The following is a 22,987-nucleotide window of genomic DNA, read 5'->3' as shown; positions in this document are numbered from 1 at the left end:
GTCCTTATGCAGTGGATTACTGGGTGCATTGCTCCCTCAGCAAGGAGGCTTGCCCTGTACTCTCCGAATTTATGATCAGTCTGGTCTCAGTATTCTGCCTGAGGCTGTTCCTGGAACCAATTCTATTACTGGTGAGTATAGACAGGAAACAGAGGGCACATGCATATAGGGAAACTTGAGGAGGATTTAATAAAGGGACTATTTATAGAGGTATGGCACAGTAAAGGGAAATCCCAAGTGACAATGCAGTACTGGAACTGGTAACAGGCCTGAAGGGGTGAGGGAAGGGAGCAGTGGCAGGGTCCCCAAACCAGAGAGCTGGTGGAGAGACCTTGAAGCCAGTGGGAATCCCGGAGGGAGGGAAACTGAGGAATAAACACCCTGACCTTCTTTCTTCCACTGGGGCCCCCACTGGCCAGACCCCAAAGCCAGAGGTTAAGGGAGCCCATTGCAGTGTCTATGGATGTCAGTGTGCAGAAGCTGGGTGGATAAGGGTGGAGAGAGGACATGGAGGGACCACAGAAGAGAGTCTGCAGTCACCCATCTGATCAGAATTTGTGAGCATCCCAAGACATTTATACACTGACATTTATGAAGCATCCAGGCCAGTCATTTACAGAATGTCTCTCACTTTGCTTGGTCTGTTCATTTCCTCAAGACTAGATTCAGAGGTGCCTGGGTGGCTCAGTGGGTTAAAGCCTCTGCCTTCAGCTCAGGTCATGATCTCAGGGTCTTGGGATCAGGCCCCGCATCTGGCTCTCTCCTCAGTGGGGAGCCTGCTTCTCTCTCTCTCTCTGCCTGCCTCTGCCTACTTGTGATCTCTCTGTCAAATAAATAAAATCTTAAAAAAAGACTAGATTCAGAGTGAACCTTTCGGGCAGGAATACTGAAGAAATAGAGTGTTCCTATCTCCATAGCGTCCTCCTCAGTGGATCACCTCAGGAGACGCAGGGCACCAGTTCCTTCTGTTAATAGTAATTAGACTTCCATTACATGGTGAAGGCAGTGTGTGCCAGATCAAGCCAACTTTCAATAAACTTTGAAACTTGAGAATTATGGACACTGGCTTTGCCAGCAGTCAGAGGGACTGCAGCACAGGTGGCTCGCCTTCATCTTTTCTCATCCTCTTTGGGAACACCCGGAATAGAGTCTCCTTGGCAGGAAATGGGGAGAGAGTGGCAAGGCTCTGTGGTACTGTCACTTACTCCCAGTTCTGAGGCCACTGGCAATCTCTCCACAGCTGTTTTTCGTGTAGAGCTGCAGAGTCCAGCTCGGAGATGTTCTGCTTGCTATGAGTCTCTACATGTGCCCGGTGTCTACATGTGTCCCTGGAGGTTGGTGAAGACAGGTTTGTACTGAGGGTGTCTGGCTCAGTTGGTGAAGCATGCGACTTTTGATCTTGGGGGGTCGTGAGTTCCAGCCCCAAGAGATGATTTGTTAAAAAACTTTCTTTTAAAGGTTCTATTTATTAGAGAGATAGAAAGAGAGAACACAAGCAGGAGGAGCAGCAGGCAGAGGGAGACGCAGGCTCCCTGCTAGGACCCTGGGATCATGACCTGAGCCGAAGGCAGCACCACCCAGCAGCGCCCCAAAACATTACTTTAAAAAGAAATAAGGAGCGTCGGGTAAGCCTCTGCCTCCAGCTTCGGCTCATGTCATGATCCCAGTCACTGGATGGAGCCCTGTATGGGGCTCCCTGCTCAGCGGGGAGTCTGCGTCTCCCTTTCCCGCTGCCCCTCCTCCTACTCGTGCTCTTCTCTGGCTAGCTCACTCTCAAATCAATTAGTCAATCAATCAATCAATCTTTAAAAAGAAAGAAGAAGAAGAAGAAGAAGAAGAAGAAGAAGAAGAAGAAGAAAGAGGAAGAAGCAGGAAGAAGAAGGAAGAAGAAGGAAGAAGAAAGAAGAAGAAAGAAGAAGAAGAAGAAGACGACGACGACGACCAGAGGTTTATATTTAGTTCCTATGCATGTGTGTCAAATTGGGTCTTTTTGCCTGAATCAGCGTGTCCGCACGTAAGCCCGTTCTGTGCAAGCCTTCGAGTTCCTTCTAAAGGACTGCACTTTGCAGGCTCTGGTGTGAGCTGTTTTCCGTGTGTGTGAAGCGTTTCTGCGTGGAGCTGGTGTGTGTGTGTGTGTGTGTGTGTGTGTGTGAAGGGTTTCTCCGTGGAGCTCTGGTGTGAGCTGTTTTCTGTGTGTGTGAAGCGTTTCTGCGTGGAGCTGGTGTGTGTGTGTGTGTGTGTGTGTGTGGTTTCTCCGTGGAGCTGGTGTGTGTGTGTGTGTGTGTGCGTGGAGCGTGTGTGTGGAGCTGGTGTGTGTGTGTGTGTGCGTGGAGCGTGTGTGTGGAGCTGGTGTGTGTGTGTGTGTGCGTGGAGCGTGTGTGTGTGTGGTTTCTCCGTGGAGCTGGTGTGTGTGTGTCTAAGAGAAGCGCTCTGCGTGGAGCCGGTCGCGGTCTCAAGCGCTCCCCCTTCCTGGGCCGACTTGGTATGGTCTACGCACCCCCTCCATTTCCTCCGACAGTGGTTGCACCCACCCCACCCGGAAGCGCACTCGAGTCGGACAGAGCGGCGGGGCATGGAGCAGCCGGGCGGTCGGAGCTGCTCGGGCCCCAGCCCGGCGCCGGAGGATGCAGCCCCCGCCTCGGTGAGCCTGGCGCAGCTCCTGCAGCTGGTTCAGCAGGGCCGGGAGCTCCCGGGCGTGGAGAAGCGCCACATCACGGCGACCCACGGTGAACCCACGTCGTCGCGGCTCCCGCGGAGGCCCAAGCCATGGGAGGCCGCGGGATCGGCCAGGGCCCCTGCGCCGCCCACCCTCGGATCCCGGTAGAGGAACCGCGTGGAGGGGCCCTGCTCGGCTGAGGCAGTAACTGCGTCTTCCTGATGGCACAAAGTGGGTTCCTGTGGCTCGAGGTCCTTCGCCTCCTAGACCTGGAGGGCGTGGCTGTGTCCTGTATCACCTGACCGCGGATACCGGCCACGGTTATTCGTCTTTTCTGCATTTGCCCCAACCGGTCTTAGCTGGACTTTAGCCTCCTGGGAGCGTCCTTACAGTTGACTTTTGTATCCCTATTTCTGGACCATCGTCCTCATTAAAAAAAAAAGTTTTTCAAATCCCGTTTCAGACCTTGTATTTGGCAAATCTCATCCTTTACTGAGATGCATAGATGTGTTTTCATTTTTGAACTGCCACTTTTTAAACACACTGACGGTCTGGCTCAGGGGGAACAAATTGTTAGTGACGTAGGAGAGTGTCAGTGTTTTACTTCCAGGTCAGCTTATTCTGGCGGCTGTGGAAGTGGATTTGGGATCAACGTGGTGTTGATTCCAGCCATTCTCCAGATCAGCGGCTAGCAATGCAAGATTTGATGATTACACTTGGCCCCAGAAGTACTTCAAAGACACATTAAACCAGTAAAATCCCGGGACGCCTGGGTGGCTCAGTTGGTTAAGCGGCTGCCTTCGGCTCGGGTCATGATCCCCGCGTCCTGGGATCGAGTCCCACATCGGGCTCCTTGCTTGGCAGGGAGCCTGCTTCTACCTCTGCCTCTGCCTGCCACTCTGTCTGCCTATGCTTGCTCTCGCTTCTCTCTCTATGACAAATAAATAAAATAAAAAATCTTAAAAAAAAAAAACCAGTAAAATCCGAAAGCATTAAAAAAGACGATCAAAAGGGGCGCCTGGGTGGCTCAGTGGGTTAAGACTCTGCCTTCAGCTCAGTCATGATCCCAGGATCCTGGGATGGAGCCCCGAATCGGTGCTCTGCTCAGCGGGGAGCCTGTTTCCTCCTCTTTCTAAGCCTGTCTCTCTGCCTACTTGTGATCTCTATCAAAAAAATAAAAAAGAAAAAAAGCCGATCAAAAACAAAATCTCTGGCAACTAGTTGGATCAGGCTTGAAGTTTATAATAGAAAAGCTCTTACAACCACTTTCTTAAGTTTGTCTCTATTTTTTAAAAAGTTTTATTTATTTATTAGACAGAGATCACAAGTAGGCAGAGAGGAGGAAGCAGGCTCCCTGCTGAGCAGAGAGCCCCGATGCAGGGCTCATGACCAGAGCTGAATGCAGAGGCCTTAACCCACTGAGCCACCCAGGCGCCCCAAGTTTGTCTCTTTTAAAGAGGCACGTGGCTCACTGCCCCTACTGCTTCCTGAAACAGATCTATTTTCCACATACATATGGTAAGTGCGGACAGGAATATACGCTGACAGCCATGAACAAGTCACATATGAAATCTACGTACCATACAAAAGGACTCGTTTTCCCCACAAATGACAGTTCCACAACTTGTTTAGGAAATGGTATATCACAGTACACAATACAGCAGGGCATTAATTTTTATAACATCTATTTCCATAAAATTCTAAGTTAAGAAATATTCTTTTGCTTAATCCTTTGAATTGCACCGAGGCACACACATTAGATAGTCTGATTCTGCAGGCAAGATGAAAACATTATTCCTGTATTTAGTATAAAACAGATCTGTGACAGAAACCCTGCGCTTCCACACTCACAAATGCTCTTTTCCCATGGCTTTCTGATACGTCATTTTAAAGTAATTTGATTTCATAATGCTTTAAAGTTTAAGTGTAAGCTCTAACATCTATTCTTGGCAGGTTAACTCTTGAGCCAACCAACCTAATTAATTACCTCATAACCTGGCACATTTTAAGGCATTGTTCTCATTCTAACTCAACCTCACAGCTATGTTTGAGGGCCCCATGAGCCAAAAGTGCAGCAAAGCTGATCTTAAGGGACCAGGGCACACAACGGTTAAGCATGTTTCCAAGTCTTGACCTATACCCGGCACAGCCTCACCAACTACTCAGATGGCAATTGAGGCAACAAAGTGACAGAAGCAGAGGAAGGCCCACATAGAAGGGGGACACAGATGATAAACACAAGCACAATCAGATCCCCCTTTTAGGTCTCAGTCCCTGGGAGTCTCGGTATTGGCCTACGGCATCGTCACCAGTGGGATAGACAACAATACCTTTGCAGTCTAGAATATGCAAGGAGAGAGTCCAATGAAGCCTAAATAACATCCATGCCAAAGAAAATCTCATCCTGAAGCCCAGCAGAAATAAATGGTGGGCATTTCCCTAAGGCAGATGGCATGGGGGCTCAGAAATCTACCACTGTGTTGCTAATAGGAAAACACCCAATTGGCTCCAAGGGAGAAAGCTCTCTTGGTAAGCCTTGGTCTTCCACAGGATATGGGACCAGAGGAGACTAACAAGGTCAGGGCCCAGGTGACCTATGTACGTAGTGCAGGAATTCTTCATGTAACATGCATGGGTCCCTAAGAAGAGTCTATGAACACAGAAACTTCCAAGCAAAAATTTGAATATACGTATTTTCCTGGGAAAAGGGTCTTTCCCTTCTCACAGACCCAAGAATAGGTTAAGAATCAGAGCTAAAGAAAAGGACTAAGTCAATCATGGGCTAGGCTAAGGAAGCCACCAGATACACCTCAGGGCCATCCAAGTCTGAGACCTTGCAAAGTTGTCACTGAAAAGCAAGAACAGGGATTCACAGCAGAGACAACTGAGCACTGTTTTTGTGCTCTTCTTTGTAGTTATATTTCAAGTTCCTTTCAAAACAAGGCCCTAGAAACCCCCGGGTTCAAGTACGTCCCTGAGCTTGGTCCACTGCTGTCTTGTATTCATGCCTGGGTATTCGTTCATCAACTTTAAACCCCAGGATAGAAGATGTGACACGGCAGAACTTTCCCTTCCATGGCAGGAGTCTTTTGCTGACGTCAGAGGTGGTGGGGGCAGGCAATGTGGAAAACACACTGGAACTTTCCCTTGGAACTGGGCTGTGATGACAAATGCCTGCTAGATCATCATCATTTTTTCCCTGACCCTCCCTCTAGTTTCTCAAGATATAACAGAAAATAATCTTCTTCGAAGATACTGGTAACAATTCTAAGAGACAAAACGCGCCACCGACGTGCCGTGCATTCAGATATGCTGAGGAAGAAAAACACAAGTTCGTTAATAGAAGTTTAATGAAAGGTGGCACCACATATTAGTAATAAGCAATTTCAAAAAGTTAAGATACTTTCAACAAAATAGATGGGTTAGATCTTCCCATCCTTTTTGAAATTGGTTTTTATTCTCTCCCCATTTCTAGGCCAAATGACTATAGCAATACAGCATTTTCTAGCCTGTAACTGCTGGAATCCACATAGCCCCATGTCTTACCCAGGAATTCACTGCCCCAAGCACATTTCTATCCGTTAGACTTGTAGCTACCCATCTCCTCTCTCCCCACAACGCCAGTCACTTTCAGATACTGGTAAATGCAAAAAGGATTTTTAACTGGCAAAGCATGGCCCATCTAAAGTCAGCCCAAGGGCAGTTTCCAGCCTCACCTGGGTTTAATTCAACTGTCGAATGAGTTGATTGATGCGTTCACCTCGATAGCCAGGTAAGCCCACCTCCTTCAGGAAGCCCACTCTATTCTTGGTAGTGTGACGGGCCACTGAGAGATGGAAAGGACGCAAGAATGCAGAGATCTCCTGGAAATTCTTCCCCGGAAAGGCAATTTCATGAATGAGGTCTTCCAGGCAAATAACACCATACTTCCCTGGGAAACATAAGGGTAGAGATTCCTTCGCTCAACATTTGGCTCATTATAAACCATGAGGCTCTTACGTGGCAGATATGGGCACTCTGGTGGTTTCTTTTTTTTTAAAGATTTTATTTATTTATTTGCCATAGAGAGAGAAGCGAGAGCAAGCACAGGCAGACAGAGTGGCAGGCAGAGGCAGAGGGAGAAGGAGAAGCAGGCTCCCTGCCAAGCAAGGAGCCCGATGTGGGACTCGATCCCAGGACGCTGGGAACATGACCTGAGCCGAAGGCAGCCGCTTAACCAACTGAGCCACCCAGGCGTCCCACTCTGGTGGTTTCTTGGGACTCCAAGAAGAATACGACCTAGATCTGACATCAAGACCACCAGAAATCCTTGCTTTCTACCCCTACTGACCCCTAAGTGCAACACTCACCCAGGTGCTCCTCAATCACTGTATTATCCGTCAAAGGGATGGTTTTATTCTTGACCTTGGCTTGTCCACGTTTCAAGATGAGTTCCCGGACAGACTTCAGATTTGGAAACCTATGTGAGACCGAATGAGGTACAGCCTCATCAGGCCCCTGCACACGGTGTGGCACTGGCCACTCAGTCCTGCAGCCTGGCTGAGAGATTCTCCCACCACCCCTTCTTCCTACCAAGATATCTCCTGCAAGCACAATGCAGCTGGGGTGCTTGAAGTACACAAGTGAAGAGGGCAGAAAACCAGAGTGGCCCTGACTGAGTAATTAGAAATTAAAATATACGGATATAAACATTCACCATGCAAAAAAATTTTTACTTTCCCAGGTAAGAATAAAACAAGTGCTGGCTTACAGTTCAGGACTCTGGCCTCGGATGACCCTGTACCCAAGATGGGGGCAGAGTTTGAAATTAAATCCCGGCCTCTCCTGGGTTTTCATTTCATTTGAAGGAACACAACTTTTACACAAGCACGGCCCTTAGCTTGCTTCAAGACTCCAAGAGTTAATTTCTCTTCTACCCCCGACTCAGCCCTAGGCTGCAAGTGAATGTGCCTAGAGGGGTACTGTTCATGGTGCGTCAGCAGCAGCACGGGTAGCTCTTGATATACCTGCCCTGTGTTCCAAAGTTTCACGGCCAGCAGCTGATTTCTGGTAACCGTGGTCACAACAGAATGTTTCTTTGAAATAGCAGTGAGCTCCTAGGCTTGGAGAACAGCACTCTGGGTATCCTAATGTTCTCCTCATGCTCAAATACAATTTAGTATGAATACACACACACACACACACACACACACACACCCCTTACTCACCCCCAGGCCACATAAGGTTCCACTATACGCAGCATTTTTATGGTCTGGGGGGTTACTCTGAAAAAGACACCACTGAAAATCTTCTTCAGGCGAAGCCTTGCAATGGTCCTCTGCACCAGTGAACTCACCCCATTAATCCTGAAATGCAGAGCACAGGGAGTGAGTTTTATCCAGTTTATGTCAGTCCAGCAAGCACCTACAATATGTTTGCCACTACAGGGGATCCAGAGAGCAGGACACAGACTGCGTCTTACAGGTCACGCCAGGAGCTGGCAGGCATATAGAGAGATCACTCTCACATGATGTGGAACAACGCCTGAAGGCTACAGGAACACAGAGATGGGCCCTGATTCTGTGTGTGTAGGGCTGTGCATGTCAAACCAAAGAAGATGACTTGCTTCTGTGGGCAGTAAAGCCATGACAGATTCTAGGTAAAGGAGATACACTCCACTTTCTTTTTGACTATCACTGAGAAGAGCATACTGGACAGATCTGAAAGTGTGACACCAGAGGCAGGGAAACCCAGTAGATTCCCAGACGTGGTAGTCTAAGAAGAGATTCTGGGAAGCGGTAGGGAAGGTTAGTAACGGCTCAAAAATATTTAAAGCCCACAGGTTTCTGGTTTGGGTGACTGGGTATGGGAAATAGAAAAAGGTAGCTATACATGCAGGTAGACTGAGAAAAGTACAACTAATAAGGAAAAAGCTTTAAGAACTCTCTCCAGAACTAAATATGCTTCTCTACTTGACCTCAGTTCAGTTCCTAGAAAGACTCCTTGCAAGGCACCTGGGTTGCTCAGCTGGTTAAGTGTCAGCCTTCCACTCAGGTCATGATCCCAGAGTCCTGGGATTGAGCCCCACAGCAGGCTCTCTGCTCAGCAGGAAGCCTCTTTCTTCTTCTTCCTCTGCCCCTCCCCTCTCCTCATGCTCTCTGTCAAATAAATTAAATCTTTAAAAAAAAAAAAAAAACTTTATTTATTTGACAGAGTGAGTACAAGCAGGGGGAGCAGCAGGAGGAGAGAGAAGCAGCTCCCCATTGAGCAAGGAGTCCGATGTGGGGCTTGGGTATATTTTCATGCCTGTCTGCCTAAGGTCAGTCTCCTTAACCTTACAGATGAAAACTCTGTTGTGTTCAACCCTGAATTCCCAGCACAACTTGCCTTAGTGGCTTAAAGCCTACTGTGCTCATCTCCCTAGAAAAGGGTCTAAAGCTGAACCAACAGTCTTCTTCAGCCTATGGTATCTGTCAAGTTCCCCACCTTTGGATGCGTACAACAAAGGCCAAGGAATGTTTATCTGGCACTTCCAGGCCACGAGGTTTCACTTCTAGTCGTCTGAGGCGCACCCTGTCACGCTGCTGCCGCCAGGAATCATGTAAGAACCATTCCAGTCGCTTAAACTTGAGCTGTTTTCCTTTCTTCTGCTACAGAGAAGGCAGACCATTGTCATCATTTTGTATGTCCATTTTTTACTTCTATAAAAGTAATTCATTAGTCAGTATCAATTGAGTGTGTTTCCCACTGTGCTCCTTAAACAGAAGCTCATCTTCCATGTAAGGGAAAAATGAGACAGCCAAGAGAAGGTGGAGTTATGAAAATTCATAAAGTACTAGGAAGCGCCTCCAATGCATAAACACGTTAGTTTACATGCCGTTAGCCAATGTTTACCAACCCATGTTTATAGAATGTAACACTGGGTTAAGCTTCATGAAGTACAGAATAAGCATAAGCCCCTTTCATTGTCCTGACTCCAAAATATGTAATTTCCAAAAATGTTGAGTGAACAGCAAAAGTTGTCTGCCCTATCTGAAAAAAATACATTTTCTTCCAGGTATACACGCATGTTTGGTCTTTCGAATCACTTAGTATTAGCCTAAATAGTACAATGTCTATTCCATTTTTTCCTTAACAAACTCTACTCCAGTAGTTTACCTGCAAAAAGTGTTTTATAAATACCTGTTAAAGTAAGACATGAACCATATACCTCTTAGAATCTATGTGGAAAGGACTGTCCATACGAAATCTAGTTCAAACACTGCAGACACAACTCACCAAATACACATTCTAATTCCCTTCTCTTGGTTCCCCATCATTACCTCCTTCTTGTCCAAAAGTGCCTGCTTTGCTTGAGTGGCTTTAAGGGCCTGATAAGCCTTCCTCTTTTTCAGGAGATTTTCTGGAACCAATGGGATCTTTTTTCTTTGCCTGATACGGAAAATTGCAATCAGCGGTAATGTTTAAAAAATAAATGTTAATGGATTTCTAAACCATTTCTTGGTCTTCGAGCAACACCACGCTCTTCAAATTCCTGAAGACAGACTTCGCTGAAACCTGTGGTTTCTGACTCCAGTCCTCAAAACGGACCCCTTAACATTCACTCTTTCCTAAAGCTGTAAAAAGTCATGAACCCCTTGGCTACTAACCCCCCGTTTGCCTCCAAGGAGCTTTTACTGCCACAGCCTTTTAAATCACACTAGGAGCTACGTGATTCCCGTAAAACCCCGTGGGGTTGGGACCGCTGCAGTTCCATCAGCAGGGGTAACACTTAAGCCAGGCTGAATGAACCCAAGCCTGGCACTCTTCAGTCCGCAGCCAGAAACTCAATCCTCTCCGCTCGAGGTAACCCAAACTTCACGGAGTCTCCCTCCGTCTCATCGTCAGCCCGAACCCTACGGCTCCTTCCTCCTCATCCCACCCTCTGTAATCTGGAGTCTTTTCTAATCTTTCCCTTCAGTCCACAAGTATCCTTATTTTCCGCCGCTACGGAATAAACACTGTGGATGGTACCAGATGCTTAAGACCCCACTAGAGAAATTCAAAGCCCAAACACTCACTCTTGCTCCGCCATGTTTCCGAAGCTGCGACGACTGCTCATGCGCAGCCCCACCCCGTGGGGGAAGAGAGGCCCGCTCTATAGTTACTTGACCATAGAGACCTGTCTTCCTGCTCCCGGTGTACCATCCCGGCGGCCGCTGCCCGGCGGCGCCCTGCGAGCGGCCGTGAACCGCTGAGGTCTCGCTAACACAGGTTTCTGCTAAATGTTGCACAAAACGTTCTTCGCACTGCTTCCAAGCCCTTTAGGGTCATCCTCCAATCGCGCCCTGTTCCTTGACGCTGTATTCGTTTGATGCCGCCGGCGGAGCTCAAAAACGAAGCCGCTTCCCTCGCTGCACCTACGACTTCCGGGGTGGAGGGCGCGCCGCTCCTCCGGGTTTCCCTTCGGCGGCGCGAGTCCTGGAGGGAGGACCGCCTGGCGTGGTTGGCCCTTGTTGGGTAGAGAGAGCTGGAGCCGAGACTTTGGCTCTTAGGTGTGGGTGGAGGTGTTTGTGGAGGACTTCGGGTGGGAGAGAATGCAGCTTCGATTCCATCGGCCTGGCGCGGTCGGTGCGTCCCGGAGCACTGGTCCCAGCGGACCTTGATTTGCTTTACCCCTAAAATGGACCTGCCTAATAGCGTTAGGAGGATGATGTGAAATACTCGATATAAAGCGCTTAGCACTATGTCTGACTGTAAGCAGGCAACACTATGTTAGTTAGTAATGCTGGGTCGAAAACTAGAAATTCTTCCCGCCATCTCACAATCTTCCCTGCTATGGCTCTCACCACGGGATTTGCTGCCTTCTTTCCTGGTCTTCATAAAACAGTGAAAACCCTCCAGCGCAGCGCTTTGCAGCGCTGTCTCCAGCACTAACGTGCATAGTAATCCCCTGAGGGTCTTGTGAAAATGCAGATTTTCATTCAGTGGGAGGTTGAGAGGTTGATACTCTGTTTTTTAAGCGTGCTTCAAAGTGATCCCAAGCTTCAGATCATGACCTGAACCAAAGGCAGATGCTTAAGAGCTGAGCCACCCAGGTGCCCCTATTTTTAATATTTCTTCATGATACTAGGAGGGCAGGGACCATAACTGCCTCGCTCGTGGCAGTTGCTAAAGGTTTAGGGGAGGCTTCTCAATCTTGGCAATACCGGCTTTTTTGGGCTAGATGATTCTTTATTATGTGGGGGCTCTCTGTGCCTTGTGGGGATGCTTAGCAGCATCCCAGGCTTCGACCAACTACATGCCAGTAGCACTCCCATCCCAGATATGACAAAAATGTTTCCAGGCATTGGATGTCTAGCCTAGTATGTATCCCAATGTCATCACTTGACAATGGGCACTTACAGGCATCACCATGGACTTTATCCCATACTGTTCCACTTACCCTAATTAGATGGAGTGCTCTGAAGGCAGGGAACTTACCTCATGTTTTTTTGTCTTCTACAACTCCTGTCATAATAGTGGGCACTTACAGGGGCTTTTTAAATAAGCTCAAAGCATCATATTGGTATGTGCTATGTAACTAGTCCAACCAGAACGATAGTGCCATACACAGAGCTCATTACCTATGAATCAACGTCAAAGGACAACACAGTCTTTGGAGTCCAAGACTGAAATGAGGCTCCTCACTCAGCGTTTCACGTGTGTCTTACTTTGTAAAAAGGCAAAAACAAGGATCATCTAAGTGTAAAACATTTATTAGATAGTAAACAAGGAACAAAAATAAGTCACTATTTTGTAACTGTATCTATGTACAGATAAGAGGTAAGTTCTGCTGTACTGAAAGTATTAAGAAGAGGAGGAATTTCAGGGCAATTAACAATACTGGCGGAAAGAGACTTGGAGGCCATGATTCAGGAAAGGTTACAAATGCCAGCAGATGGTGCTAGAAGCATACTTAATCCCAGTGCCTAAGCCATTGTTCCACAAAGATCCAGAGGAAAAGATGTCTTCAACCCCAAATTATTCACTAACTGAAAGCATGTTGTTTACTGAGCATTGACCATATGCTCCAGCACTAGGCAAGATATAAGACCTTTTATTTCAAAGTGAGGATAGGAGTAAGAATGAAGAATAATGGGCCTCAAGAATCATCTTTTTTTTTTTTTTTAAATGAGTTTATTTAGTTTAGAGAGAGAGAAAGTTTAGAGAAAGAGTGTGTGTGCAAGAGCAGAGGGAGGAGCAGAGGAAGAGGGACTAGAAGACTCTGCATTGAGGGAGGGGCCCCACACGGGGCACGATCCCACAGACCTGCGATCATGACCTGAATTGAAATCAAGAGTCAGATGCTCAACCAAGTGTGCCATCCAAGTGCCCCTCTTTTTAAAATTATTATTATTTTTTAAAGATTTTGCTTATTTTTGAGGGAAGGAGAGAGAGTTGGGGGGAGGGAGTAGGGGGGAGGCAGAGAATCTCAAGCAGACTCCCCTGCTGAGCGCAGAGCCCCACACAGGCTTGATCACACTATCCTGAGATCCTGACCTGACTTGAGCCAAAACCAAGAGTCAGGTGCTTAACTGACTGAGCCACCCAGGTGCCCCAAGAATCTTATCCTTTTTTAGCATGTTGTCATAGGCCTTTTTTCTTGACTGCTGTAGTTGTCCATGACAAGGGAATGATTAAATAAATTATGAAAGACTTTGCAATTATATGCAATGAAGTAGGTTTTTTTTTTTTTTTAAAGATTTTATATATTTGACAGAGAGAGATCACAAGTAGGCAGAGAGGCAGGCAGAGAGAGAGAGAGAGGAGGAAGCAGGCTCCCCGCTGAGCAGAGAGCCCGATGCGGGACACTATCCCAGGACCCTGAGATCATGACCTGAGCCAAAGGCAGCGGCTTAACCCACTGAGCCACCCAGGCGCCCCTAAAGTAGGTTTTCATGTCCTGAAATCTTGGTGGTATTTTTTATTTTTTGGCCTGCTGATCTCCATGTCCATTTCCTAACAGTATCCTATTTCTCTTGTGTACTGGTCTCTCCTTCATCGCGTACTTTGTCAGAGTGGAGTAGGGTATCAATTCTAAATGTTTGTCCTCCGAGTATATAAGCTGAAGGGATCTCTGGAAGATCTTTCCAACTCCTCCAATCTGTCCAGTGGGAGGGGGCATAAGATGGTATCAACTTCTCTGGGTTGGGGGGCACCTTGGTGGCTCAGTTAGTTTAAAGTCTGACTTGTCAGACTCTTGGTTTTGGCTCAGGTCATGAACTCAGGGTCATGAGATTGAGCCCCATGGCTGGCTCCACACTTAGGAGGAAGCCTGCTGGAGATTCTCTCCCTCTCCCTGTGCTGCTCCCCCTGTTCAAGCTCACTCTCCCTCCCTCTCTCAAATGAATAACTAAATCTTGTTGGTTTTTTTATTTTAATATTTTATTATCTGACAGAGAGAGATCCAGCAGGAGAGGGAACACAAGCAGGGGCAGTGGGAGAGGGAGATGTGGGGCTCAGTCCCAGGACCTTGGGATCATGACCTGTGCTGAAGGCGGACGCTTAACAGCTGAGCCACCCAGGTGCCCCAATAAATAAATCTTAAGAAACAAAAAACTTCTCCCCTCTGGGTTTTGAATCTTGAGCAGGGTGACGATGGAGAAACATTGGAGGTTTGGGGTAAAACTTTTAGAATTTTACCTGCGAAGACCTAGAGCTTCCTTCTTTCTTTCTCAAGATTAGTGGTTCTTCAATTTTCCCTTCAATCCTTGTCTTTCCTATAAAACTCCATTATGCTGGTTAACCAAGTGGATCAGTTTCCGTTTCTTGCAACCAGGCTATAATAACTCTCAGATACTTGGTTACATTTGAAAAAGCAAGATACAGAATAGGGTGTAAGAGAGTGGCTCCTGCTTGTTTTGTGGTTTTTGATTTTTGGCTATAGATGTATTTATATGTAACAATTTTGGAAGTATATACAAAAAAGTATTGATGGGGGTTATTTTTTAGGAAATGGGAGTGGGGCCTGAAATAGGAAGACTTAGATTTTGTGCTATGTTTTTTATTTATCCTATGTATACTTGTTTAAGAGAAAAATGGTTAAGCCTCTGCCTTCAACTAAGGTCATGATCTCAGGGTCCTGGGATGGAGCTCCGTACCTGGCTCCCTGCTTGGCGGGGAGCCTGCTTCTCCCTCTCCCTCTGCTTGTGCTTTCCTGCTCTCTCTCTCTCTCAAATAAGAAAATTAAAAAAAAAAAAAAAGAAAGAAAGAAAAAAGAAAGGAAGAAAGAAGGAAAGAAAAAAAACTGTCTAGGTAATTACATTTTTGTGATTTACCTGTTTGATTTTTTTTTTTTTTTAATTTGCCTGTTTTAGAAACCTCTTGATTATTTTTTAAAGACTCCGTTCAGGACATTTTGTGGCTCTCTGGCTTGGCTCCAGGGTTCCTTTCCTAGCATATTCCACAACAGGTTATTTCTGTATTGTCTGCACTTTGGGATTATTTGGAATTGTTTAGGAGATCCTGGAACAGTGCCTTCTCAGGCAAAACCGCCACACTCACTGCACCCAAAAGGGGGCTCCATCTGCAATTTCCAACATCGTCCCCAAACCTCTTTCTTGGATAATGAACCTTCTAGAGGTTGACTTCGTTTTGCTTCAAGTTTTCCTTGTTGCTTCCTCAGAGAGTGACATGGGGTTACCAGGAATCAGGTGGGAAAGAGATTAGTGTGAGAGCAACCAGATGAGCCTAGAGTTGGGGAGGACATGACTCAACATCATGCTGATGAAAGACAAGCATGAGGGGGCCGAAGTGAGAAGGAAAAAGGAGAGAGCCTGTGAAGGGCAGCATGCTTCTGAGGGTCCAGGACAGACCCAGGAAAGCTAGAGTAGGAAGCAGACAACATGCAGGAGGTATGACCAAGAGCAAAACAGAAAAACTCAAACCTCCCCTGAATTATTTCAGGAATAATGGTGCTTAGCTTCTCCCACCTTTCCCACTTCTTCAGTAACCTCATTTTACACCTTAAGGAGTGCAGGGCTGGGACGAAGCTTCCTAGTTTGTTGGCAAGGGAGTAGAGGCTGAGAGAAACTTAACACGAAGATCTCTAATTACGTGTTAGACAAGGTCCTAGAACCCATTTCTAGGTTCAGCTGCCAAAGGTACTTTCTGCCCTTTGCACTGTTTCTTACCCTGTTGCACTGCTTTCCTGGGTCTTCACAGAAGTGGTTTTTTTCCCCTGAGGATCTTCTTGCCTTTGCAAGTGTGTTCAAAAGCCAGGCTCTAGCGCATGCCCATCGGAAATACAGATTAGGGGGCCGCCTGGGTGGCTCAATGGGCTAAAAAGCCTCTGCTTTGGGCTCGGTCATGATCCCAGGGTCCTGGGATCGAGCCCCGCATCAGGATCTCTGCTTGGGGGGGAATCTGCTTCCCTTCCTCTCTCTCTGCCTGCCTCTCCACCTACTTGTGATCTCTGTCTGCCAAATAAATAAATAAAAATCTTAAAAAAAAAAAACAAAAGGAAATGTAGATTAGGGCTTGAAGGCCTTTTAAGGGCAGCAACATAGACACAGGCTACCCATATTACAGAAACCACTTAAGACTACAAAGGTGCTCCTACCATTTGTGTAAACCAGATTTCCCCACATATTTAACCCTATATTTACAAAATGCCTTTACCTTTATTCCTGCACCAAGTATCAGACATTTTTCTCAAATGTAACTTAGGATATACCAAGAAGGACGTTGGAATATAGGCAGCAACTCTACCAAAGTGGTTGGCTGGGAAGAATTTTAGCCTTAGTTTCTTGTCTCCTGAACTCCACTCAATTCCCCAATATAATGCAATTATTTGTGTGCTTTTTTCCTCTCTAGACTGTGAGCTCCTTGAAAGTAGGTGTCAGACCTGAATTATTCATGTATCCCCAGTACCTGGCACGGTGCCTGTCAACTGCTCAAGCTCTGTACGGTGGCTGATGCTCTCCACCTGCCGCTGGATACCCAGGAGCCCTCACTCTGTCTTGGAGAACAGCCACAAGGGTGAAGCAGAGTCGGAGCCTGAGGCTAGCCACTGGAGGTCAGCGCTCCCAGAGTCCTGTCTGAGTGATGCTGTTTCAGCGCCCCCAGACTGTGGTTTCTTTCTCTTCTCTTTGCCCCCAAATAACCCACTGGCCTCCTTCCTGGGACACAGGACTGAGGGGTTTAGCCATCTGTAAAGGAGATGCCTGGTCTTTCTCTGGGCACGTCCCTGGCGAATAGAGGCTGATCTTAATCAAGCAGCCAGGCCATCCTGCCTGCTTCATTCATGAGGCATTCCCATTGCCAGTGGCCCAAAGAGGGGTAAGGAATGTCATGTTGGGCACACATTTGTCATTTGTTCTTAGCAAGAGAATCTCAACACCAGGGCAACACTGCAAAAGACATTTAGGGATCCATCCACTGATGTAACTATTCTAGCAGTAAGGATTCTGACTGCTCTTAGTTCTAGGAGAACAACTTCCTGTTTATATATTGGTTACAGGTCTACGGCCATACCACCCTGAACGCGCCCGATCTCGTCTGATATTGGTTACAGAATCTGGATTTCCTAACTGCTACTGCTTTACCAGTGTGTGTGTATGTGTGAGGGGGGGCACAATTAAACCATAACGAATGTAAGTGTAAATCCTAGGCCCCAAAGAAAAACCTAAGGAGTCTTCTACATTTACCCCCAGAAATACATTTCACCCTATGGTAGTTTCTCTAACAATTTGGGCGGAATCCCCACTTGTGAGGGCAAGAATTCAGAACGGCCTTAGGGGGCTGATTTTGCACACAAGTTTACAGAGGTATTTCTCAATGGATCCAATGTGTGAATCCAGACAGAAACATGTTAATTCTGGCATAAATCTTGTGTAAAATAGTTTTCTGTCCCTATCCCTCAGCCTTCTTGTCCTTAACTGAAGCAAAAGAAATATGACTGAAGAAACCTCCTGAAGATTGAGGCTCATTCATGTAACTTCTCAAATGACTCTATTTTTCCTTCCTCAGTTAAGGACTCATGTGACAAAAGCAGGGAGGGAGGCCAGACATGTACATGACTAACCTTCCTCACTGACCAACCCTGTTGGATCTGAAACTGTTTGGAAAGGCCGATCAATTACACTCCTATCCCCTCACTAGTTAGGCTCCTGTTTGGGAACGATAAATCTATTTCAGTTGAACTCCCACTAAACACTTACCCTTTTCTTCTGGGGAAAGAGCCATTCCTATTTGCAAAATCAAGACAATCACAGTTGCACATTTTCCCAAATCTTTGGCTGTATTGCAATGGTTGTTTCATTTCGTAATCTCCAACTAAACATTTCCTAACCATGGATTAACAATATAGTTACTGACTGGTTTCTTTTAACAGTATTTATCCAACATAACAAAATAAACTGCAATTTGTTATACTTTTTTTTACAAAACATTTTATAAATATTTTTACAAAATGTATACAAAGCAATTTCAAGTGAGACATACTATACAAATGAAGGTATTTAAGCAAATAAAGCCCACACCACACTGACAGTGAGTGACGCGTCCTCTATAAGTCAAGTCAGTCTGTAAGGCCTCCCTAATCTAACAAAATCTACTAAATTCTTCAGAGCTAAAATAGTTCTTTTTCGTAATTGCCAGTTTAAAATTTGCTTTATCTTTAGGCAGTACTTAAGGACACAGAAAATCAAATGCTTAATAACAAATGCACACTTTTCCACAACAACAACAGAAAAGAAAAAAAAAAAAGAAAATGATTTTTGTTACTGAGTACAAGTAGTTCTAAAACTTAACCTTGACTAATGAACCTGAACAACTGAAAGTTGGCCGTCCGAGGCGGAGCTCCCTTACCCTTCGCCAGAGGGGGCTCGACATGCGAGTTATGACCCATGTGCGCATAACTTAATCACAGGATAAAATACATTTTCGTAATCTTCATTTGTCATTATCTAGAATCTTTCCTCCATAGAAAGTAAACTTACATACAAGGACACAAAAATTTACAAGTTTCATTTTGGTGAATTAGGCTCTCCGTTTGCTAGACCAATGTTAGGGCTTGAAAGACCCTCTGAGATGGTATTTAGAAAGGCAGGGGTTGGGGTAGGAGGGGACGATAGGGAAGAAGAGGAGGTGACAAATGTACATGAAGTTTATCTTTTCTCTTAAGAATTCCACTGATTGGCAGTAATTAATGTAACCCATTAGTTGCCTACATGACGGCTTCCAGGTAGAGAGTTCCACAATGAGAAGAATTTGATTAGGAAGGACCATCCTTAAGTCTTGCTAGGAATGAGGGGAGCATGAGTCCTAAGAGAAGAAGAGCCTACGAAATCATGGGGTTCAGGGCAGAGTGTTATCCCAGGGCTGCCCAAACAGAAAGTTCCAACTGGCAATACCAACTTATCCTTCTAATATGTTACAATACAGGAAAAAGGGGAAATCTGCAACTTGGACATTGGCACAAATAAGGAAAAAATGGGAACCCTAAAATGGCCCAGATTTTCCAAGTTCTATTGGCTGGGGTGGCGGTGGGGGGACAAGGACAAGGTACTTTGCTTTTATGAAGACTGGCTGTCTGAGGGGGCTCCTTTGAGGGCAATGCGGGGGACAGAGAGGGACAGGGAGAGTCTGGGTCTTCTGCTGCCATGTTTTCCAATAATCAGAAGCCTTCCTTTCCATCGCAGGCCAATCTGGAGAAGAAGTGCCCAACATGATGACAATGGGGGTCATCCCCGTTCTGGCAACACCAGAAACAGATGCTGGCACCGTGCGAGAGTGGAGACCAACGGGTGTACCTCTAAAGCCAGAGAGATCAACAGAATAAATGAGAGAGTGCATGCACATGGGAGGAAGAGTGGGTGTGTCCACACTGTCACCAGAGTGAGCTCTAGATCTGAACAGCTCCGGTACCCGCATGCACGCGTGGGGTAGGGTGCGTATGAAATACCGTTATGTCGCCTTCCCAACGATGGGAGAGACTGGCTGGTTACAGTGACGCTGAGGATGAAGGGAACAGCAGAGATGGGATGGGATGACTGGGGACAAGAACACAAGGAAGGAAAACGGGAAAAGCTCCCTGAAAAGAAATATAAATAAAGCAGTAAGTCATGTTCACTAATATGAACACGGGCCGCACACAGACCATGACAGGGCATGTCCTTTGGCTCTCAAGTGGGAATCCCGTGTCTCAGATCTTTTCTTTCAGTGGGGGGGCTGGCTGGTTACTTTGGTTTGTCTGTGTTTTGGTAATGATTGCTGCCGGGGGACGGGGAGTGACTACTGTTCTCAGACAAGAAGCAAAAACAAGGCCAAAGTCCCCTTAAAGTTTAAACTGAAAAATTACAACACAGTTTTCGAATGAAAGTGCTTTGGACGCTTGGCTGTTGGTGGGAGAGGGGGGTGGAGAGGTTAAATGAAAGGAAACCCAGCAACAAACAAAAACATACAGCATATGTTGACTACATCCAATTAGAAAATGCAAAACGCGTTTTTTTTTTCTCAATAGTTCACATATATATGCTTTTACATATATACATATTATATTCCTCAAGGCTCTATCCCGGCCTCCCCTGTACACTGTGCCACTTAACTGGTTTCCGTATTCCTTTATTTAGCCTGGTGAAATGATCTCAAGTCATGCTGTTGCAACTAAGAACAGAGCATTCCCTAGATGAAACTCAACACGCATCGGCTGAAAAGCATGAGGCTTTGCTCTGGGAGCGTCAGAAAAGCACTTGAACGATGAGCAAGGAAGCCCTGCAACGTGCCCTGCTGGTGTGCTACTGGCTGCTTCTTGGGGAGGGTGGGGGGGTGCTGCGGTGTCCCCGGCAGAGCAGCCGGCAACTCACCGCTCAGGGATGGCTGAGGGGGCACGAGCCGGTGGTCCACCCTCCCGACGACGATGACAACAGACCCCAAACGGCAACATTTGGAGATGCGGTGGGATATTCTTTAAAAAGTAGCTTCTATCAGTCCTGTTTGATTTTCTTTAATAATAAGTCTGTTCTTTTCAAATGACTTATGATTGTCAGAATTTTACCCAGGGCCAAGTGTACTGTGATCTCAGCGAGTTAACGGTGTTTTGTTTCGTTTTAAATTAAAACACGTAAACAAACACAGAAATGACTATTAATAAGCACTTTCGTAACACTTGAAATGTGTCGGGCCTATCAGACTGCTCTCTAACAAGGATTCGTTTCGCGAAGGGATCTCCCTGTAACCACGACGAGTATTGCTCTGAAACAAAGAATGGGATCGAGATCAGAAAGAACCACCTGTGATGAAAGATCAAGCAGGCTGGAGACAGGAGACTGCTTCCATTTGCTTTTGCCAGGAAAGAACGTGACTTGTCCGGGGCTGGGGTCTCGGGGCGGGTAGGGAAGGGCTGTGGCTATTAACACTCCAGGATACTATTTACAGCTGCTTCTAAAATGGAGTCAGTTTCTACAATGCCTTCACTGTGGTCCGGGATGAACTTTTCCAGGCAGTTTTCCTGCGAAGCCATTGGAGAAAAGTTGGGGAAATCTAACTCAACCGAGCCGCTAACCGCGGGGTCACTCTGGGGCTGCCGCCCAGCCTTTTTGAGTTCCAAGATGTTCTTAAATGTTGTTTCTAAACTCTTAGTGAGCTGCAGATCTGGCTGGGGCTCGCCCGACCCTTTCATGATGTCTGTGTGTAAAACTTCATTCTTTGGAGAATTCCTCAGAGTTTTGTCCTGGAAGGAATTGTTACACGTCATCTCCAAGTGAGAATCTGCTAGGATACTGGAGAGTTTGCTCTCAGTTCCATGATCCGCTCGGGATGAGGTTTTCCGGGGCCCTTCGGGGCCGGGAGAGCACTCGCTGGCCTTCAGGGATTCTCTCCGGCTGCCTTTCTCCTCGGACGCACCCCGGTACTGAGCTAAGCCCGCCTTATCAAATTTCAGTGCTCTGCCGAGGCATTCAGTTTTTTTAGAAATGTTTCCTTCTGCGGAGACCACAATGTGATTAGGCACTAGATGAAATTGGTCATGATTCGTTGGTTCTGCCAGGCCTGGTTTAGCTCGGTCTCGGCCCTGGGCCTTGGCGGTCAGGTGTAGAGAGCTGGCGGCTTTGCTGCCATGCTGGTCACTCCGGCCAAACTGGGTCTCGGGAGCAGCTTTATCAAGTTTGAAGGAACAACAGAAATCAGCCTGAAAACCCTCTGGAAATGGGAACAAAAAGAACACTGAGTGAACTCTGCAGGAAGGACTCTACAACAGACCCCCCAGTGGGTCAGGTGCAAACCCAGCCCAGCCCAGTGGGCCAGTCCCTCGTGTCCAGGAACATGCAGGGGCACAACACTTGAAGGGGCTTCCTGGACAGCAGCCCGGGCTTCCAGACAAAAGCTTAACCTCTTTGACCAGGAAGATGCGTGGTGACAAATGGGAAACCAGATGAGCCAAAAGCTCCACTTTGTCTTAATTTCTTAGTGTTCTCTTTCTTGTTTTTTTTTTTTTTTTAAGTTTATTTACTTATTTATTTAAATAAGCGCTACATCCCACCTGGGACTTGAACCTACAACCTTGCCATCAAGAATTGCATGCTCTACCGATTGAGCCAGCCAGGTGGCCCTCTTAGTGTTATCTTTTTTTTTTTTTTTTTTTTAAAGATTTTATTTATTTATTTGACAGAGAAATCACAAGTAGACGGAGAGGCAGGCAGAGAGAGAGAGAGAGAGGGAAGCAGGCTCCCTGCTGAGCAGAGAGTCCGACGTGGGACTCGATCCCAGGACCCTGAGATCATGACCTGAGCCAAAGGCAGCGGCTTAACCCCACTGAGCCACCCAGGCGCCCCTCTTTAGCTAGTTTTTATTATTATTATTTTTTCTTTAATTAATGGCTGCTCTGAAACAGTCTGAAAACAGAAATTCGATGCTAGTAGAGCTGGGTTTCTCCTTTGGAGCAGAGGGCTCTGGAATGAGGCTTTAGGTCAGGGGTGGGAGTGGACACACTGCTTGTCTTTGAGTGATGGCACTTGGGTCCCTGCGGACACATGTGAGAGGACCAGGCATTATAAAGCTGCACTTTGCCAGAAGCACAGAACAGACAGTCGACACACATCCAGAATGGTATGTGCTTGGAAGGACAATGGCATGTGTAGTAAGCGGGTCTATGAATGAGCCCTGCACTGTGCCAGGCTTGAGGAGCCCAGGGTGGCAAGAGAAATGTTAGGATTGGGGAGGTTGAGGGAACAGAGGCAACCGGCTGTTACAGAAGGGCAGAAGAGGTATAAGAGGGCTATGGTGACACCTGTAAAACCGAAATTTGAATTTCTTCACCAAATCACAAAATGTGAGATGTAGGAAACACAGCCTTGACATCTAAAAAGAAGACTCCATCCAACAAACACCGGC

General features: G+C 46.6%; 3 protein-coding genes and 1 long non-coding RNA gene across 8 annotated transcripts in view; 2 read left to right on the top strand and 2 right to left on the bottom strand.

Moving 5' to 3' along the window:
- The first annotated feature begins 2,522 nt into the window (after window positions 1-2,522).
- Window positions 2,523-3,108, top strand: CUNH6orf226 (chromosome unknown C6orf226 homolog). Its single transcript, XM_004739883.2, has one exon. The coding sequence runs from the start codon at window positions 2,573-2,575 to the stop codon at window positions 2,822-2,824; it is 252 nt and encodes an 83-aa protein (XP_004739940.1). The 5' UTR covers window positions 2,523-2,572; the 3' UTR covers window positions 2,825-3,108.
- A 1,157-nt stretch (window positions 3,109-4,265) lies between these two features.
- Window positions 4,266-10,830, bottom strand: RPL7L1 (ribosomal protein L7 like 1). Of its 2 annotated transcripts, none has more exons than XM_004739888.3 (7): window positions 10,696-10,830; window positions 9,958-10,066; window positions 9,122-9,285; window positions 7,864-8,001; window positions 7,006-7,115; window positions 6,373-6,587; window positions 4,266-5,968 (listed from the first exon to the last, which is right to left on the bottom strand). In XM_004739888.3, exons 1-6 carry the CDS (start codon window positions 10,734-10,736, stop codon window positions 6,379-6,381), a joined length of 771 nt encoding a protein of 256 aa, XP_004739945.1. In that variant the 5' UTR covers window positions 10,737-10,830; the 3' UTR covers window positions 4,266-5,968; window positions 6,373-6,378. The 2 variants fall into 2 exon arrangements, with proteins under 2 accessions (XP_004739945.1, XP_004739946.1); XM_004739889.3 differs by having other exon boundaries at window positions 9,122-9,282.
- LOC106006989 lies at window positions 10,799-19,407 on the top strand. Its single transcript, XR_001181439.2, has 4 exons — window positions 10,799-10,888; window positions 16,472-16,673; window positions 17,118-17,212; window positions 19,300-19,407. It is a non-coding gene; the product is annotated as an uncharacterized LOC106006989 (long non-coding RNA).
- BICRAL (BICRA like chromatin remodeling complex associated protein) overlaps window positions 17,875-22,987 on the bottom strand; it is a 108,301-nt gene continuing 103,188 nt past the window's right edge. For all 4 annotated transcript variants that reach the window (XM_045071188.1, XM_045071190.1, XM_045071189.1 and 1 more), the window contains one exon: window positions 17,875-21,796. In XM_045071188.1, the coding sequence (XP_044927123.1) occupies window positions 21,009-21,796 (788 nt within the window). In that variant the 3' untranslated portion in view covers window positions 17,875-21,008. The remainder of the gene's footprint in view (window positions 21,797-22,987) is intronic.

The sequence above is a fragment of the Mustela putorius genome, unplaced genomic scaffold, assembly GCF_011764305.1.
Source record: "Mustela putorius furo isolate JIRA1106 unplaced genomic scaffold, ASM1176430v1.1 tig00003983_pilon_pilon_pilon, whole genome shotgun sequence".
Classification (NCBI taxonomy): Eukaryota; Metazoa; Chordata; class Mammalia; order Carnivora; family Mustelidae; genus Mustela; species Mustela putorius.
This window is presented reverse-complemented; position numbering and strand designations above follow the sequence as displayed.

Coding starts and splice junctions, on each gene's coding strand:
- RPL7L1 (XM_004739888.3), bottom strand. CDS start 10,736: ATGAGCAGTCGTCGCAGCTTCGGAAACATGGCGGAGCAAGA. Junction 8,002..9,121: donor TTTGTTGTACGCATCCAAAG/GTGGGGAACTTG, acceptor TCTGCATTTCAG/GATTAATGGGGTGAGTTCAC. Junction 6,588..7,005: donor AGTGATTGAGGAGCACCTGG/GTGAGTGTTGCA, acceptor TATGTTTCCCAG/GGAAGTATGGTGTTATTTGC.
- CUNH6orf226 (XM_004739883.2), top strand. CDS start 2,573: ATGGAGCAGCCGGGCGGTCGGAGCTGCTCGGGCCCCAGCCCGGCGCCG.